At 41.9% G+C, this 20,495-nt stretch overlaps 1 protein-coding gene across 2 annotated transcripts; it reads right to left on the bottom strand.

The window, feature by feature from the left end:
• Positions 1 to 911: 911 nt before the first annotated feature.
• LOC139630644 (sodium-dependent neutral amino acid transporter SLC6A17-like) lies at positions 912 to 14,908 on the bottom strand. Of its 2 annotated transcripts, none has more exons than XM_071494271.1 (12): positions 14,629 to 14,908; positions 11,171 to 11,624; positions 8,362 to 8,519; positions 6,776 to 6,902; positions 5,531 to 5,712; positions 5,330 to 5,440; positions 4,968 to 5,209; positions 3,880 to 4,072; positions 3,586 to 3,778; positions 3,156 to 3,315; positions 2,227 to 2,389; positions 912 to 1,559 (listed from the first exon to the last, which is right to left on the bottom strand). In XM_071494271.1, exons 2-12 carry the CDS (start codon positions 11,451 to 11,453, stop codon positions 1,152 to 1,154), a joined length of 2,220 nt encoding a protein of 739 aa, XP_071350372.1. In that variant the 5' UTR covers positions 11,454 to 11,624; positions 14,629 to 14,908; the 3' UTR covers positions 912 to 1,151. The 2 variants fall into 2 exon arrangements, with proteins under 2 accessions (XP_071350372.1, XP_071350373.1); XM_071494272.1 differs by having other exon boundaries at positions 11,171 to 11,461; positions 14,620 to 14,757.
• Between the last annotated feature and the right edge of the window lie 5,587 nt (positions 14,909 to 20,495).

The raw sequence follows: 20,495 nt of genomic DNA, 5'->3' as shown, positions 1-20,495 counted from the left end.
TTAAGTCTATTTTTCTGTCATCTAAATATGTGCACTTCAAGTGTTTTGTTATCAACTTTTTACTCTTTGGTGGAGAAACTGAAATAAGTGATTTTCTATAGCACAAGTTATACAGTGTGTGATGATGAGAGGGTGGTTTTTATCTCCTCCAGGTAACAAAAGTTATATTCTCCTATAATATATTGCTATACTGTACATCACTGTTTACAGAATGAACAAGAGAAAAACTGGCTACACACAAAACAAAGCAGGAGGTTGATTTAGGGTCTGAATGGAACATAAATGGGTGTCTTCAGAGCAGCCTTAAGCAAGGTTTACAATACACAATTCCTGTGGAGACAAATCTACATGACAAGAAGTGTTTTGTAGTTCAGAGCAGCAGAACAGAGGTGCATGTCCGTGCTCATACAGTATTGTATGTCCACACTGAGGTCATTGCATACTATCTAATAGAAAGTAACTTGATCTGTGTTGAACTCTGTGGCTTTGCTATAAAGTACCGCTACAGAGGGCAGCAACACAAACAGTGACAAGCTTTAAACCTTAAAATAATCAAACTCACATTCATCTTGGCTTTCAGCGCCACTGTACTGAGTGAAAACCTGTTCACCCAGCACAATCACGACAGCTCCACTACATTCATTCTTTCAGATCCCCTCCCCAGTGCAGACAGTGATGTGCATTATACTGTGGGGGGTGGGGGGGTGGGGGGGGCTACATCTGCTAAGGATTCATATACTAAGGCAAAGAAAAGCAGATCACAGAACTTCATCTTAAGCACACAAACCCTGTGATTTTAAATACAGAATGGAAAGAGATGTACAGTGTGTCACTGTCAATCTCACCCTGATTTCAGTGTTTGATCAATTGTTGAGAGAGAATTTTTTTTCTTTTTCTTTTTTTCCCCTGTGTTTGACATATATCTTCATACTGTTCACTTGTCCAGATGCTAAGAAACATGGAAACATTTTGGACATCTTCTCCGGTGGTTCCTTCATGTTGTTTTGGGAAGGAATTGGGGCGGCTACTTACAGTTTGGTGGTGTTAGCAGGGCAGTGGTGGGGATTCTCGGTGCTGCGGTGACCCCCGGTGGAGACTTTAAGGTAAACTGTGCTACAGGACTGGATGTCAGGGGGGTGTTTGGGCAGCAGTCAAGAGTCAGACTCTGGTGTGACTGGTGTGGTTGGTGTTGTTGGTGTGGTGGGGCTGATAGCAGCATTTTGATAGCTTGTACCGTAGCAGCTATTTGGAGACAGTGAGTTGGGGTCCAGGGGTTTATTCCCTCCAGGAGTGAGGTAAGCTCTGTGTGCCGGCACTGATGACGGTGCCTCGCCGGGCTTTGCGCCGAGAATGGATCTGGCCTCGTCCTGCTCCTCCAGGTTGGACATATCCTTCATCATGGTTTTACGGTATGAGACAGACAGCTTGTTTGAACCGTCTGACATCAGGTTAAAGTGACGGGCAATGAAGACGACAGGTAGAGGAAGCATGGCGACTACGATGAGAGCAAAGCACATGGCTAGTGCCCAGGGAGGGTAGCTCTGGAAACGTTCCTGAGCCTGCAGACACGGAGAGAGAGCTCAGTGAGGATGAAGATTTGAAAATAAATACAGAAATCAAGAAGACAAACATAATCATTAAATCACAGTCTTTTTGGGGACTAATGAGCGTGAGCCTGATGAAATGTCCTCACTTTCAAAAAAATAGATGAAAATGATAAATAGGCTCAGCTCAGGTCAATTTTAGTTCTCTACTTATCTCGATTTATCTCTGTTCTAAAGATTTGCTAAATACTGCAAAATTTGAGTTACATGTACTAACTTGAGTTCTTCCTCTTCCTCCTCTTATGCTACTTTATACTTCTTTATACTTCAACTGTACTCCAGAGGAAAATATTGCACTTTCACTTCACTTCATTTATCAGCTGTAGGTACTTTGGAGACAAAAACTTAAAATGCAAAACATATGACCAGTTTATAAAATACGATGCAAAGTTATAGATTAAACTACCCAACAGTAGATAAGGTGGTAAAATAAAAATGCTGCTTAAATCTTAATGTAATAATCATTATTTGTGATATCTAATAATACTACTAATACTTCTGCTTGAAATGCAGTTTTTAAATTTGTAGTGCAAATATTTTTTTCTTGAGTAAACGATCTGGATTGTTCTTCCACCACTGCTGTTGGTAACACACACACACACACCCACACACACTGACTGACCAGCTCTTGAACCCAGGCGTTGTATCCCGGGGGGATGATGGCCAACTCTACGACAGTGGCTAAGATGAGAATGATGAGACAGAAAGGGGAGACGTACTTCCACAGGTAGAAATAGATCATGCACGGACGGAAACCCAACATGTCCTCCAGATCCTGCATGAACCTGATAACGAAGCCAAGAATATTACAGTATTGACCGTGTCTGTTCACACATTTTATACTTATTTAACTTTATGATTCAACTTTGAGCATAATAATATTTAAATGTAGAGAATGTAGAGAAATGCCTAAGGAAGCTGGATACTGTGTACCCCTGTGCGCTACGTTTTATTACCGGTTTTGGAAATTGCGTGTATCACTGCACTTTGTATGCTGCTGCTGCCTTGCCCTCTCTGTATGTTCGTAGATTTACTCATTGGATGATTTTTGGCTATAAATCTCTTCCCTTATGTCTCTGTATGTACATGTGTAGGAACCAAAATCACCATGGTCTGTGATCTCATGACACCCTGAATGTTGGTACCTAGGGTCAGAACAGAACTTGGCAAGAAAGCTTTTAACTATGCTTCAACAAGTTCATGGAATAATATTCAAAAGGAGCTGAAGCTTTGATCACTTTATGTGAATTTAAATCAGTTTAAAGGACCGAGAACAGAGCACTCTTGATCATTGTACATGTTCTTAATTTTCTTTGTAATAATTTTTAATATTTCACTTTCCTTCTTGTAAGGGTTTAATAGTTATGTATGTCTTTTGTATGTCATTGTAATATTGTCTTACTGCTTTCTTGGCCAGGTCTCTCTTGAAAAAGAGATTTTAATCTCATTTGTCTTTACCTGGTTAAATAGAGGATAGAATAATAATAAATTGCAGACACACAAACATCCAAAAACATGCACACACAGCAGCTAACCTACAGTTAGATGTACCTTTTAGTGCCATAAATCCAAGCAACAGACAGATTTTCCAGGATGACCACTACAGTGAGAGGCAGACCAGCAGAGTAATCATCGAACATGGTGACAAAGTAATTCCCTGAGCGCTGAACGAACAGCAGGCCACACAGGAAGGCCACTATGCAGCAACACACTGGAACAAATACAGAGAAGAAAAAAACATGAGATAATTCAGGGGAAATTTGTTCTAATAGATAAGAAAATGAAAAGTGAAATAGTTTTATTGCCAATGAGCTATTTTGGTTCCTAGCACTGTTTAGCTTTCAGTGCACTTAGAGCAATAATGCAAAGCCTAATGCAGCTCACTCCAAATGTGCTTTAATCCCTTTGTGCTGAGTAATGAGCCTCAGCTATTAAAAAACATATAGTGGTCTGGCCGGGGGAGTCAGTGGGGGAGGTTTACCTGTGAAAAGCTCCTTCTGGACTTTGTAGGTGTCGAGGACGGGTGTAGTGATGCCAGTCATGGTGCCAATCATGCTGCCCAGACCAAGGTTAATGAGCATGAAGAAGAACATGACCGACCAGAATGGAGACGCTGGGAAATGGGTCATGGCTTCTGTGAAGGCGATGAAAGCCAGGCCGGTGCCCTGAACAGCCTGCAGAGAGATGGTCAGAGGAGTCAAGTCAGCCAACATGAGAGTCAAATACAGAACATGTGGCAGATATACGTCTGTGGAAAACTGTGCCAAAGGCTCACCTTGTTCAGCTCATCCTCCAGGAGACAAGGCTCCAGACCCAGCTGGGCGAAGCTTCCCTCTTTGACCGTTTTGATGACCCCGTACATCTCAGCGTAGTCTGATGAGGTGAGATGGGAGAAGTTCACATGTGGAGGGATGAGATCGTGACTCAGGACGTTTGAGTTGAGGTATCCCAGGATCTTCTCAGCATTGCTACGGTGTTAAAACAAGAGAAAAAATGTGAGAGGATGAGAGAGATGGTATTATCATATAAAGTGCTTGAACTACTACAGCTACAAAATTGTCAGTCACATTCAGTATAATGTAAGACACTGATTTTACATGTAATAAAATACAATTCTCAGTTCCAATATTTTCTCTATCTGACTTTAGCCTGGCTTTGACTCAGGCTTACACTTACTTATTAACACATTTAATAAATGAATGACTGTATATCCAGGTTCTCAAATACAACCACTCTGGTTCACTCACTGGTAACTAACATCAAAGACAAGTAGTGCAAATAACCCATTAAATAGTGTTAATGTTTTGTTATCATTCCTATTTTCATATACATATGACTATATTATGTTGTACATTATGTTCACCTACAGGGCATTCGGAAAGTTTTGAGACCCCTTCAATTTCTTCACATTTTATTATATTACAGCCTTATGCTAAACATTCCTAGCTTCTTATAACAAAATACTTGCTAAACTAACATTCCCATCAGCCTCAGCTGTGCTTTGTGTTTAGTGCAAATTACTTAATGCTAGCCTGCTAATATGACAAACTGAGATACTAAGCAAGGGGAACATATGTGTGCTTATGTTAGCATTTAGCATGGCTGCAGACTAGTCTAAGTCTTGTTTAAATGTCATCAAATGCATGTTGTTAAGTAACCTCTTTACTCTTTACAGGCTATGTTTTTTGATTAATCTACACAACAGACATGAAACTTGCCATTACATGTAAACAAACAAGTGTCTGATACGATCAAGCTTTTTGTTTTTGCATTCTTGTTTTAATTTTTTGCTGAAGGATTTTATGACCCGCACTCAGTGAATGGTGCCTCAGGATAAACTGCTTTTGCAGGTGTTGAACTCACTCTACGACACACTTTTCATTCATGATGTTGGCCTTGAAGCCCAGCACAGCGAATACCACCAGTGTGGCCAGAATGGAGGTGAAGAAGTTGATGAAGGAGACGAGCACAGCGTCGAAATGACAGTTGTTGTCTATCTTATTATAACTGGAGAAAGCTATGACTCCTCCAAAGCCCAGACCCAAGGCGAAGAAGACCTGGGTGGCTGCCTCCCTCCACACCTGAGGCTCCAACATCTTCTCCAGCTGCGAGATACAAGGTATTCGTGTTAGGTGTCTTATATATACAGTATATATACATATGCATATATATTTATATAATTAATATTTAGTGTGAGAAAAGCAAGGAAATCGAAGCAGCCTCACCTTGGGAGTGAACATGTGAGCGATACCATCCACCGATCCCTTCAGCATTAACCCCCTGACCAGGAAACAGAACAGCACCACATAGGGGAAAAGGGAGCTGAAGTACATCACCTGTAAATTAGGGGAGAAAAAACTAATTTAGGAAAGAGAAACCACTGGTCGACTTCATATTTTTCTCTCATCATATCATCCCTCCACTACCTTCCCAGAAGAGGCGATTCCTTTAATGACAGCAAGACAGACGATGATCCAGGCCACGAACAGAGACAGGGTCATTTTGACGTTGAGGCCGCCGCTCTCTGCGATGGTGCTAGTTATGTTCAGAGTCTGACGGTACCAGAAATAGGTCGTGGCAGAGCTTTTGTCACACTCCGGCTCCACAACTGTACATTTTGCAGACAGACAGAGATTGAGGGTTTAGTTTGGGTGATAATGAGTATGAAGGAAAAGAAGTGGGTGTGAAGATGCAGCTGTGAGGTTTAGATGTCACAGTGAGAAAGACGATGAGGGCAGAAGGAGAAATATAACAAGACTGAGACTGTTCGCTCAGGGTCAATATCTCAATTTTCGGTTGGTTTACACCTCTCAGACGCAAGTGAGATAAACAAGGTCATCTGTGTACTTGGTATGCAGAGCATAGACCTCATGTTTTTCAGTGCACACACAGTATATTCTCTTGTTACCTTGGGGAAATGATATATACTGTGTGGGGCTGAGTTTAGAGTCGGCACTGTTACGATTCTCTACGTAATATTGCAGGATGGTGCAGATTTGTATATGCAGATGCACACACACACATAGATGTTTATAGATGTGCGACATTCTAAATCTTCTGAATTCAATATGTCCACTGCTAAATTCAGCGTTCATTAATTATGGTCTTGTTCCATCACGATGCTTTGGTCTGTCGCATGGATACAGATGAGAGGCAGACATACAGTGTTTCTTTCCATCCAGTCCAAATATTTGACATTCTGCTGCTGTCCTTCAACATTAGCATCCTTCAGTCTGAGAGGCTGACTCTCTGCTTCACGGCTCTCTACCAGCAGTATAATCAGCCTTGCTGAGTCATACACATGCTGAGAGTTTATTGGCTGCCCTGGGGTTGTGTTATTATCACCACTAATCAAATGAACTCCAGAAGGTTTTAATCTGGATTATGTCTGTGAAGTTGTGACCGAAAGTTGTAAGAAAATTAATGCAATCGGTCTGATCTGGTGTGTCGTTATGGACGGAGACTGAAGGGCTTGATGCCGTGCAAATTGTGAGAGCCATATACATACTGCTATGACTGACCAGATGGATGCTCTTTTAAACAATATCATCCTCAATCCTGATGGCCCAGAGCCAAAACACATGGCTTGAAGATAAAGGCAGGTTGTAATGTGCCCTGCACTAAACTGCCTCTGTATCAAACTAATGTGCTTAGTGTTTAATGTCACTCACTAGCAAGTGTCCCGTTCTTTCTGATTGGGCAGTCACTCCATGGCAGAGGAAACTGAAAGGACTGGAAGAAGTAGAAGATGCTCCAACCAATGATCACATTGTAGTAGAGACCCACAAAGCCACACACCTACATAGATAGATAGATATAAAGTTGGTTAGCATATATGGTTAGCAAGTTGTATTTAGTTGATTGCCATTTTACGAAAGCTCTCTGCTATGTGACGTAAACAGCCAGCATAAATTACCAGAAAATACAAATATGTGATGTCAAGTTTTCTGCCGATATTTCATTGCAAAATAAGATCTGTACAGCATGAAAGAAGTATGCAAATAAGGCAGCACGCTGTGTGCATTTTCCATGTTGGTGTCAGTCTTCTGAGCAGTCTTGCCAGCCAGGACATTCAGGAGCTAAATAAGGCTGAGGAAAGCATGAATAATTTAAGTGCTCTCTTTTCAACAGTGATCTTCTGTGAGATATTAATAGCTACTTCTGCGCCAGCCGCACAACTCCAGAGAAAGGCTACCGTTCGCTCTAAACACGTCAATACCTCCCATACACACAATGTAGATAGATAGAAATCACACAGACAGAGCATTGGCTTGTTTTCTGTTTTAGCCTTAAAGCTGCTCATTCGGCAGCTGTTTAATTGCAGGGTTTAACAGCTGTTTCCTCATTACCACCTCCCTGGTTCTTATCAGAGGACCCACACCTCTCTCTCTCTCCATCCACACTGATGTCAAACTGCTTTTCTGAGTGAAGAATATTTTTATACACTAGAATTGTGTGTGTGAGTATTGCAAGGTTATGAGAAACATGTTGGGGCAGGATGCTTGCTTTGATACTTTGATAACTATATGTCGGGGAGTTGCTGAAGCCTCAACAGGGAACAGGGTGTTACAGATAGTCAAGTCAAGGATGTGCGCAGGGGTTGTTCTCCAGGTGCGGGGCGGACGTGCCACGGGCAGACTGTGTAGGTAAAGACAAAGACAGAAGTGTGCAAGGGCCCGGTTAACTGATAGATGTGAGACAGCCTTGAGGATGTGGGAGTGTTGTGTCTCTGTCTTCTTTTCTCTGCTTCAAGCAGGAGAAATCATCTGCACCCAGGCACAAGTGAAGGAGGTCAAATGGAATCAGATAGCAATGAAGGAGGCGCCTGAGCGGGGGGCAGAGTGGACAACAGCCAATGAAGACGACTTCAACCTACATTCTTTGCTTCCTTTGTCTAACAGTAATAAAAAGACCGGGCTAGGAGGAAGTAGGGTGTCAGACTTCATGAACTGGCACAACTGCATGTTGTTGTCAGGGAAAGATAGTTTGGCCCAGAGCTCTGTAACGCTCTCCTTTTCTGAATGCTATTTTGCTGTTAGCTTTAATAAATGCTGGGATTTGAACTTTGAATGAGTCTCCTGTTTCCTTCATCAAACCAACATGCGAGTTCAGGTGACGAACTCAACATGAGGTACCATTAAGTAGTGTACAATTAGTCTACAGTATAATCAAGAGTACGTGTTAGACTCACAGCTATAGAGATGACAGATGATAAAAATAAACCCAACACAAATCTGAGCCTGGCTGCTTCTCTTACCATCAGACTTGACACCCCTATCCCACCTAGACGGGGGCAGACGTAGTTCCACACACCGATGCTCCCACGTCGGATCTTCTGACCCACCGCCAGCTCCAAGAAGAAGAGCGGGATCCCGATGATGAGGAGGAGGACGAAGTAGGGAACCAGATAGGCACCTGGGGAAGAGAAAACAGGGAGGCTTATAGCTGAGCTTACACAGTATGAGATGTTTAATGGAAAATGTGTCTCATCCCAGAAACCAAAGAAAATAATGTTTGGTTGACAAACGAGAGAAAGAAAAACAACAGAGATGTCTGTCCTTAATTGCAGTGTCTTTTGTTCTTGTCGTTGTATTTGTCTGACACAGACACAAAACGAGTTTGTTGTTGTAGGAATTACAGACAATGTTCAGCAGAGACATAATGCACCACAAATATTAAAATGACCAGAAAAATAATAACACTTGCACAATGTCATGCAATGAAACAGCCCTGAAACAAATTCCTCTTTACATAAAGAGCACTACACAAACACCGAATAGAAAATAATCCAATACAACAGAAACATCACAAACAGCCTCACAAATGACCACATGAAACTCGTAGGGTTAAGCTGAGACTGGTCTATGTATCATTACGCGTATAAATGGTTTGTAGCAGATTGTCTAAAACATGCAAAATGTTGTTATTGTTTTTTAAATGTGATGAGCTGAATAAGGATCCTTGTTAATATGAGTTTTAATACTTGCAATACTTGTGCAGCAATTCAACGCTCTTAGATTAGTCTATCTTGCATAATGTGATTTAGTGAGATATATTTATCCAATGACTCCTCCCAAACCCCACCACCACCACCCAGCTCCTCAATAATGTAAGGATCCCGGCTCCACTGACAAATATTCTTTGAATTTCATTTTAATTTTCATGGAAGTCTAAATTTGTCTCTTTGCAGCTTAATCCAAAGAGGCATAATCAGGATGCAAGTGTTTTTTATGTGTGATGGGTGAATCATCATCCAGGATATAAAGACTTATAACATGTATTACTATTAATTCATCAAAAGTAGGAATTACATTCAGTGGGAAACATGTGTCACAGTGGGCGGAGTAATGAGGCAGAAAGAGCAGTAGGCTAAATCAAGAAGACTGGAGTCAGAAAGGAGGTTAAATGTAGTGAGGAGTTTTGGGCATCTGCTGACAAACACTGAGCAACTTCAAGCAAAGCCACTTCATCACAGGCTATTTAAACTGGAGCCAGTTATAGATATATCACAGAATCACGGGCATAAAGATGTGACAATGGGGGGGACAAATGATTGAGGATGTTAAGGGAGAAAAGAGAAAGGCATGATGAGGGGAGGGAGGTGGAGGAACAGAGAGAGGAGCCTGCACAGTGATAACTCCCGAACAACACAGACCTTTAATGTGTCTGTAATTGGCTGCCAGACAGCAAATTACACAGTGAAAAATGGCCGGTCACCAGGCCACATAACCTGACTGGTCTGGCAGTGAGTCCACTGTCAGTGAATCCTCCCTATGGGCAATAAATCCTGCACATATGCAGTAAATCAGACACTGAAAACACTTAGACCAATGGAGGCAGTATCATGTCCAAGATGACAAGGTGTTTTTCACCTATAGTGAACACAGGTTTACACTGCGTATGCCTCAGATTACATACATCTCTACCAAAATAATACCTCAGCATCTATCGAGTATCATTTGAGCCTGGCCTGCACTGCCGGCAGTGGTAATCAATGGTGCAGCTATATTTAGACGGAGCTGTTTTCTACACAATACAACTGCTCTCTCGACAGTTCTGTCCTGAGTGGAAGTGCAATGTGTAGTTTGTGATGGTCAGGGTCAATTAGCCACTCAAGCTGATCGGCAACGTATATCCTTACAACATCATATATGTGAAAATTGGTCTGATCGACTGGGAAATTTTAGTAACAAATGTCATGTTAAATAGAGCTGGGCTGTACCTGTTAGAGTTAATGTCACAATATGACAAAAATATGCAAAATTTATAAAACTTGTCACATGTGTAAAAAGAAGTTTAGTTGCTAATTTTGATGGTTTTTAATTGCAATTGTTTTGAATAATTAATGTGCACTGACGGTCAGTAAATGATAATATTGAAGTAAAAGTTGTATGAAGCCAGATCAATGTCCTCAAGTGATGTAACTTGAACACTACAAGTTTAGAAATAAATAAATCTGAGCGTGTGGAGTTTAAAAGAAATGGGCTTAACAGACCTGTGTAGCCTGCTCTGCATCTCTGCTTGAGAGGCTACATTAGCTGCTACTAGCATCACACACTCAAACCTCTGACTGATCTGACAGCAGTTGGGTTGCATTATGGGTAATGTGGATGCCAGGAATAATAAGGAAAAACGATGAGTGGGGTAGATGATAAAAGACTGGTTCTGGTGTGTCAATTTTGATAATGTAAACTGTAAATGTAAAAATAAAAAAACTGCTTGTTGTAAATCCAGCCATTAAGTTACCCTTGATGTTGATGTTTTGCATTTTATATGATCACAGCATCCTTTAAATATACAGCTGACATCAGTTTTTGTTCTTTCTTGGTGCCCAATGCTTGGGGAGACTATCGCCATTGACCGCTGTCGGCTACATCATCTTTTTTGACCACAAAGAGTGTCCTCGTGGTAGCATCTTTCCTCTATGGAATTTAAGTTAAAATGAAGTTACTGATTTTAACGTCGGAGTAACATCTGAAAAAGTAAAGAAACTAGATGACTAGTTCCTGCAACACTGGTAAAAATGGACTTAATTACAACAACGGCGTGCTTTTCCTCCAACTCACCTCCTCCATTCTTTTGGCACAGGTAAGGGAACCGCCACACGTTGCCCAGACCCACAGAGAAGCCCACCTGGGCCAGGATGTACTGGAGTTTGCTGTTCCAGGCGGGGCGCCCATCGTTTTCAGGCACCTCTATCTGCGGGACTTTCTTCCCAGCGGCCCCTCCGACATTCAGGGAACTGCTCTTGTAGTCGAGCGGCTCCTCGTGTGCGAGCAGGTCAGCCACTGACTCCGTGACGTGCTCATGGCTCTGCTCGCGCTGCGTCACCTTGCTGTTCTTAGGCATGAGGGAGGCTGAGGGTCGGGAAGGGGGTGGGGGTGGAGAGAGAAAGAGAGAGCGAGAAAGAGACTGGTAGGAACAGAAAGAAGTGATACAGGCAGAGAGTGGAGAAGAGATGGTTGGATATAGCTATGAGGGAGAGGCTGAAGAGTGACAGCTAGATTTCAGGCCTCAGTCCTGCATCAGAAAAACAGAAAGGTCAAATAGAAAATTGTACTCAATGTTCCATTTTTAGACAAAAATCCCATAAATACACTTCTTTTTAAACAAAAGAAATGTAAGGCATGTCTGCTTGACGAGGCTCAATTGATGTACAGTCATTTTAAGCCTCCTTCTCCGGGCTGTGATCTTTAAATAACTGTTCACTCAATTGCTGACACAATTATTCCTCCATTTAGTGCTTGGTTAGGCTCGTAATAAGACACAGGATTGTAACACATGGTTGTGCCACTGCAGAACCATGAGGGATGTCAACATAGAGACAGGCGACCCTTTGTCACACCTGTGTGTGAACCTAACCCGGTTCTTTCAACAAAAACTCAGCAGGGACTTCAACAGGCATTTTCACACTCACAAAAACCCCCACCAACGTTATTTGTCTCTCATGCAGTGTTTTTGGTTCTGAAATATTCCCAATCCTGCAAATTGTTCTATTTAATTTCCCTGTTCTGCAAAGCTTAACTTCAGTGAAGCTTTTTTTTTTTCCTGTAAATCCCCTAATCCTCTGAAGCCTTACAGCAACATCCATCCTCACCCCTCTTTCAGGGAGTGGTTGGTTCAACCCAAACCTAATGGAGGAAGTGAACATGATGCTTTGGACGAAGAGCTGTCATGTGTTCTCCTGATCCACAAGCCTCTGTGTAGGCTCATTACTTATTGAGTGAATGGTTTCTCCATTATAAAAATGTACCGTGCACTGAAATGCAAAAAAAAAAAAGCTTGTAGATTATTTGTACGCTGTTTTCCATGAGGACAGAGGAAAAGAAAAACAGAATTTGAATAAAGATCTCACCAGAGTTGTTTCATGTGCTTGAAATGACTGAGAGAAAATGTTCTGTCTGAAGGAAACAGTAGATGACAGGAGCTGAATGAAGATGCTGCACCTCAAGTGTGATGCAACAGCAGTGATGCACACGGGCCCTCATCGTCACGGCGCTCACTGCTTACGTCAGCCTAAAACAAACTCTGTTACTATCAGCAGATTCTCTACAAAGACTATGAACTCCACACAAACCCTCTCAGAGCTCCTGCTCATGACAAGAAAGCTGCAAACACTCTGGACGCTCAGGATGTGTGTTTGCTTTCCTTGTTTATTCATTTTTCATCCCACAACAGATTTCCTCCTCCGTGCATGTCAAGATGAGCCTATGATGCAATAATCCATGCACGGCCATTCACAAGTCTTCATAATCCTGTGTGCATTAACTGTAAAGCCCTCGTGTCTGCTTTTCTGTCTTGTCATTCAATCCACACTACAGTATACAAGACACGTAATATCAATCAGCGGCTGCATCATCCAGCCAACGCTGAGACATGAAAACACATCAACTCACCCAACCAATAATCCTGCTGGAAAAAAACAACAACACACAGCTCAGATGACTTCAGATGATGCTATGAGTCTGAGTGTGTGGAGCACAGCAAGGGCATGTTTCCCCATGGCTGGAAAAAGTCACACAGCTTTGTCCTTGGGAAAAGAGCTACTCATAACTTGTGTAAATATCTGCCTCTCCTTTGTATATTAATTATCTATCGGGACCATTCAGGGATCCTGCAACCATCAGCATAAGGGATACAACTCACATATGCAGAGCATTTCTTCACTGCCAAATACTATAAATCTCCCCGAGTATAACCACACAAATGACACAAATGACTTGTGCTGACATTCTTATTCTGAACGAAGATCTCATCAACAGCAGAGAGTGCAATATGGAGTTATTTTCTATATTTAATTAAGACAATAATAGTGTAGTTTCACTCAGAATTACCTGTGATGATCACTGTACGATCACTGTATGATGTCAGCTGTAATGTAAATGTTGCAATTTCATGCTGTTACACATGCTGATATATGAATTTGTGTAGCCAAAAATGTATCATCAACATTTCATGTGAAAGGCAACATCTCTAAATGATTTCGAATATTACCCTAGAAGCATCTTTTTGCCTAAAAGCCTCTTTTAAAAAAATAATATTGCACACTGGCAACTTACCAGCACCAACAAGGTCACAAGTTCAGCCTTCAGCACTTCTAACCATGAACACATGCTCTTACATGTCTCTCTTTTCAGTGTCAGACGCATCACAAAATCATGAATATCAAGTAAAAGCTCATGCAAATGGAGGCAACAGGCATCACATATCAGGTGACAACCTATGATAAATATGTGTATTGATATGCATTTCTATGGGCTATATTTGAAGAGATAATAGTGAGGCTTTCCAAACACCTTCCAGTAACACAAACAGGACAAACAGGAGGAAAAACAGCAGGGATCAGCTTCAGTAATCAGTCTTGTTTAAATGTCCGCACTTGTTCATTAATCGATTACTGATCCCGTGATTACCAGCCTGCTTTATAAGTCTGAGCCACTGTTAGTGGTTAATCAGGTGTTTCACAGTGGGAATCACATAGTATTAAAAGTCTGAAGCATTTAAAAGCCAACTTGCGCCTATTTAACTGGTAACGACCCATATTATTTTTAGAAAATATGGATTTGGAATATGGATTAACTGAAAAAGCATTAAGGAATAAACTTGAAACCCTGTTTTAAATGTAAAACACAGTTGAACCACAACACAGACTGTTCACAGTGTGAACACCAGGTGACACATCTGGTGCTGATGCTGATGGTCTAGTGTTTCGTCATCTCTGGTTTTACTGCTCACCACGAGTGATGCTTTGGCTTCTTAAACACACAATCAAGGTCAGATACGACTATTTCCTGACCTCTGTGTAAACACGGTGCAAATTTCACACGATTACTGACAACTTCACATGACTCAAAGCGAGCGTTGGTTTGTGTTTAAGACATGAGACTGAGTTATTCAAACTCTTTTTAAACTGCCTGTGAACTTCTGCAGAAATAAACAACCTATGTCTTTTTAAACACCGAGACAGAGATGCACCGTGGAGGGATGAGTTAAAAAAAAAAAAACAACAACAAACCTTTCTCACCGTCAGTCTTCAGCAGCGATCACCAATATCCACGGTTTAATGTGAGAATATGTGGAGAGACTCATGGATACATCCGGTAGGCTGCACTTGCATTTCGGAGTGGGACTGACTGACGCGCACAGGACACTGGAGGAGGACGGAGCATCACATGCTGCTCCCCCTGCACTTGACATGCAGGGTGGAGAGTCCGGGGCGCACCGTGACGCACAAGGTGCCGCTCATCATCAGCAATTACAAATGATCCCCTGCCACTCACTCACTTGCTGTTATTGGAGACTGCATCTCTGCGCGGGAAGCAGGGGTGCTGAGGTAGAGATAGAGGGGTTGATAAAAAAAAAAGAGAGAGAGAGAGAGAGAGAGAGAGGGCAAAACTGTGCGCGGATTTGTCAAGGTTATCCACTCCTACCTGAGGAAGCGGCTTCCTGACGCAGCTTTCGTCATTCGCTTTTCAATTGATAAAAAATTGAGGACGTTCGTCACTGGGCCGTCGGGACAGTGGAACAAGCTGCACAGATAACCTGCTTTTTTGTGTCACAGTGGAGGTTGTGATAACATCACACAGTGATGAAACCGAGGGGAAGTAGAAAAACAGGCTTTTCCTAGAAGAACAGGCAAAGTGTTGATGTTAAAGGACAGGTATCAGTTTCCAGATGCTGTAATTGTTTCTCCTGTCCACCCTGGCTATTAGGAGATCTCTTCCTAACATGATTGCAGTGTAAGTGAGGGGGGGGCAGCCCCTCCACAGCCCCTCCACAGCCCCAGTTACTAATGATTGACTAATGTATCTTTCAAAGTTCAAGTCATTTTAGTATTTCCTGTTCATATTACTCTGCTGTGGCTCAGTGAGAAGACACCGTCTGTGAAGGCAGAGAGCGAAAGAGGGAATTTCATACTTAAACTTAACTTAAAAACCTAAGAAGCCAACATGGACCAACAGGCCATCCAAATTAAATAACAAAATACATAGTTTGCCCTCTGATCTGACACATCCATCAGCAAGACGACATCATTTGTGTGATCCAAAACCATAACATATCACTGCTGAAAAACAAATGCGATTTTTGTGATGTAACAACACTATGGTTAAAGGAGCCATATGTAAGTTTTACTAGTGCTACATAGCCAATGTTTTCAAACAGCTGTTTACTAACCAGTGTAGAAGAAAAGTTGCCAATTCAGCATTAAACTTAATTCCATTAATAACCTCGAGCTGTGTCCACTGATGGAAAGCAACCCTGTTGTTTTACTTTTTTGTCACTTATTCTCTTCCACTCACGTTAGCATGCTAACCAGCTAGCTCGAACTGAGCCATCTTATCACTTTCCAATACCGAGTCACTGCAGTGTCCAGTCTGCCCCGGCAGCGAACAATAACCTCTTGCCTTGTAAATACAGTGATGACTGAAGCTCTTGGCAAGACTGGTTAGTAAACAGCTGTTAATGCTAACGTTGGGCAAGATGTAAAAATAGCTCCTTTAAGGTTTAGTTAGGTCTGGGCCAAAATTACTACTTGGTTAAGGTTAGGGGGCTTTTGTTAAGGAAATTAACATGTTTTTCTTGTAGTCTCACTCAGTTTGTGGTTGGAGCCTCCAATTAGCTTCAGCTGAATCTTAGAAGAATCTGTATTTTGTTGCCCCATGACTTACACTTGAATTGCTTAAAAAACAATTTTCCTGGCCATGAAGAGGAGGAAAAATTACAGTAACCAATAAATGTTGCAGTGTACACATGGACATGTCTGCATTGCTCTAAGATGGACTTGAAAATTGTGAATCTGTCCTTTAACTGTCCTTTTTTCCAGTGCAATGCTCATTATACATACATGAACAATCCTTCACAATAAATGAAAAACACAGTGAAAAGGGAGAAAAGAAGGAAATTTTGTACTTGAAGTAAAGGTGATGGGTGATTGCAGGAATGACATTAATGTTAAAGTCTTGTAGAAATCCACTCTGTAGTTAAACACACATACTTTTTACATATAGGGTTTTATTTATATTTGTGAACATGGACTACACTTAAATAATCTCTGACTAACAGCTTAATCTTCCTGATCAAACTGCAATGCTTGTGCTGGGTGTTCGTTATTTCATTGAGACATTGGACATGCGACACGACCGCAGCAGAGACAGTCACCCAGGGGACCATAAATCATGCACCGTCCACCAGAATTTTCTTTAATACCACCGAGATAGAGGAGGAAGATATTATCGAGAGGCCATTTTTCATCCAGAGTTCATGGATTTATTTCGTCCCCCGCTCCCACATGTCTGCCTCCTTAGTTGTCTTAATCAGATGTGTTTCCTCGCTTGCTTTTTCATGTATCTCCTCATCTACGTCTTTATCAAATACATGTGAAGAGTTTGGTCTCAGTGATGATGCATCAATTGGGGGAGTAAACATGAGGAATTAAGTAGCTTTAAACTCTCCATGAGACCAAAATCCTGTTTAAAAAGCATGAATAGCCTACAGTTTGAACAGACTCCAAAAGGCAGCAAAGCATGACCTCTGCAGAACATTTGAATCACAGTTCATGTCTCATTTTCCCTGTATTTGTGTTAACATGCTAGGATGTTTTTCGGACTCTTTTAGGTTGAACTAAAACCTGCAACCGGAGAGCAGCTTCCAAGACAAGCTCAGGGTTGAATCTGTTTCTCCTGGTCCTTGCTCTGTGACGATTTTGACGCACCTTCTTTGAGCTGACTACTGGGAGCAGTTGCCACAGCAACCCCAGGATCATATGACAGACTTTGTCTCATCACTGCACTCTCCTTTCTGCATCCCTTCCTTGATAGAATGCTTCATTGAAAAACAACAACAAAAAAAGAAAATAATTACTTTTCAGACGTCCACACACACACTTCAGCTGCTGTGTCTGCTCTCTTGCTTGGTTGCCTTAGGTGCAGCCTCTAAAGTTTCTATAGCATCCTGTAAGAGACAGAGGGAAATAATTTTTTCCTTAACCTGAATCATTAGACATTTAAGTAGCTGTATGATACTGATACCTGCATTTCCTCTCCCTCCTTAGCTCCACATTTTTCCCTCTTGTTGTGCAGTGGCTTAAAGATGATCAACTGTGGTGTTTTCTCACCTCACTTTGGCTGCAGACCCCCCTTTCTTTCACTCCACATCTGATAATAACGCCTGATAAAGCCAATTTAAGAAAAAGGATTAGAACCGTGCAGCATAATCATCAGTGTAAAGAAACCCTGTCCCCTTCCTCTAAAACTAGCAGTCTACTGAAGTGCCCTTGACCAAGAGAGTACAACGTCAAATGCTGCAGGGCATCTGCGAAGTGGACAATAGCGTCTCACTCAGTAATACACTCAGATAAATTTTCTGGGTTTTAGTGAGCCTGCATCAGCAGCCTTGCAGGCCTGTGGGACTGTTGGCACAGCAGTGCTGCTGCCCTCTCTGGTTAGCAAATGACCAAACAGTCCCATCTGGGTTTGAAGAGCTGCAGCTTTGTTCTGCCTTAATTTACCCTCTGTCCTCTTACTCCTGCTGCTTTTTATCTTACATACTTTTAAACTTAATTTTCAACATCACTCCCACTGTTACATTCTGATTCAGATTTTGTGGTTGGGTAAAACTCTAGAGATTTGTTCTTGGTTCTTGTTTATTCAGCATCAGATGTAAAGTAACAAAACTGAGAAGCTACAGCCCTGCTAGTGGCTCTGGAGGCTGCTCTCAGGCACAGTGGTTCTTTGAGCTAATGCTAATGGTAACATGCTAACATGCTGACAATGACAATGATAGCATGCTGATGGTAAACATGTGTAAGGTACTAGACGCATCAAAGTTTTGACCTGATGATGGTTTTAGATGAAAAGTTCAGGGATCATTAAAGTGATTATTATTTATCCTGAAGGGGAATTACATTTTCATGGCATCTATTTTTTTTTTTTTTGCTCTTCCTTGTCTTGATCACTCCACATTTTAATCACCAGTATCCTTTGTCATCCTTGCCCCTGTCATCCCTCTGCACAGTTTGATATCTCTCATTATAAAGAATCTCTTTCTGAGATCGTTAGTCTGTGCATCCTCTCTGGTTTTTGTTGTATCTTGTGGTGTCTGACGTCAGCTCCCCTCTGCTGTTCACCTTCAGTCGCCTCTAACTTCACATTGTCTCCCTGCTGCTTGGCAGCCCCCACTTTCTTTTGTACTCCCCAACGCCCACTTCCACTCACATGCGCTCATGCATTCTGCATCTGCACCACCACATCCGCCCAGTACTTTTCCTTCACTCCAGTCTCATTTATATTCCTCCCTCCCCATCCCATCCATTCTCACCCCTTCCCTCCCCTCAGTTTCTCCCCTCGTGTTTTGCGCTGTCTGGGTCACTCTCAGCTCCTATAAAAAGCTTCAGCCTGCACTGGGCTTGGTGGTATCACTTATTCTTAGCACAAGCACTTGAACAGACATAATTACATCTATACTTCTGACGGATGTGAATGGATAAGTGAAAGCGGTGATGTCTACATGTTTCAGCTCACGTGCATGACATTTCTCTCTGTGATCAATGCACTGATAATTTGATGACGCTTTTAGCCAAGGGGCTAAAAGTGTACTCATGCTGGATGCTCTGTTTTGCCAGGAAGGCTGGTTCTCTCACATTATTTCAGCATCATACAAGACCAGTGAATGAAACAAAGCACATGGAAGATATCATTTTAAAAGACAAAAAGCAAGGACTTTTCATGTGTTGATCCTCTTCCCCAAAGACATGAACAAGTGGCTTTAATTCATGCATAACGTTGTTTACTTTACCCGTGAATGCATCTTCATAGTATTGTAGCAAGTCCTGCTTTCCCAGAGTGCATCAGTGCATGCTGGTGTTGTGCAGGTGTTCAGACAGTGGAGAAAGTGGGTCATGCTGGGCTGCAGTGCTCTGCCATACACCACTCCAGGATGGCGTGTGTCTTGACACATGTTTTAATAAAAACTCTGTTGTATGAGGAGTTTACCCTGATGTGTCATTGAATCAACATCAAGATACCATGATCAACATTTAAAAACCAGTTTGGCGGCTTTCAGTTTGAACATCCATTTTTCACTTACAAGAAATTCATTGTGATTGCACGCTGGCTCAGGTTACACAGGTGAAGGATCGGTTGTCTTTTGGCTGGTCGATGGTGGAAAGGCACTAACAGATCTGTCACCGAGCATCTGTCTCACATAAAAGCCAGGGTGCAGTGGGTCAGGCTATGCTGTTCACCTTAATGCGACACACAAAAATAGAAACTCATTAAAAGCTGTTTTCCCCCACTAATCCTTTGCAGATTCCCCCGTTGACAGCTCATTAACAAAAACCCTGGCATGTCATTCTGTTTTTGATGGCTGTTAACAGATGAGATGCCTATCTGTTGCAACATGTTCAAGGTTTCACATTTTCAGTGAATTCACGACAGCAGCCTTAGTCTAAAATAATATCTACTTTTTAAAAAATATGTTATTTAAAAATGACTGCCAATGGTAGAGTGTAGATTGTTTCCTGTTGGCTATCTACTGGTATAAATATGTACAGCAATTCCCTTTAATAAATTTGCCACCATTTTATATATCAGCACAATTTTGCTGGCATACCTCGCCGCAGATAATTGGATGCTTTGGTTCCTCCATTTGAAGAGCGCAAATAACTGACCTGGATATTGGAAGGACATTTAAAGCAGGAAACAAATTCCCCCTCATATTATCTTTATAGACACACTTACAGCCGTTTTAATACTGGGTGGCAGATTGCCTTGCTGGGCCTACGCAGGGACATGTGACAGTCTATAGAAGAACTTCACCAGATGGTCTCTCAAAGAGGGGCCAGTCCAGCTCACAGGGTTGAGGGCAAAGCTCCTGTCCCCATTTTTTTGGACA

Source organism: Trachinotus anak, unplaced genomic scaffold (assembly GCF_046630095.1).
Source record: "Trachinotus anak isolate AG129_WGS33_773 ecotype Australia unplaced genomic scaffold, CSIRO_AGI_Tana_v1 ptg000013l, whole genome shotgun sequence".
Classification (NCBI taxonomy): Eukaryota; Metazoa; Chordata; class Actinopteri; order Carangiformes; family Carangidae; genus Trachinotus; species Trachinotus anak.
The sequence above is the reverse complement of the archived record's forward strand: the minus strand, read 5'-3'. Positions and strand labels throughout refer to the sequence as shown.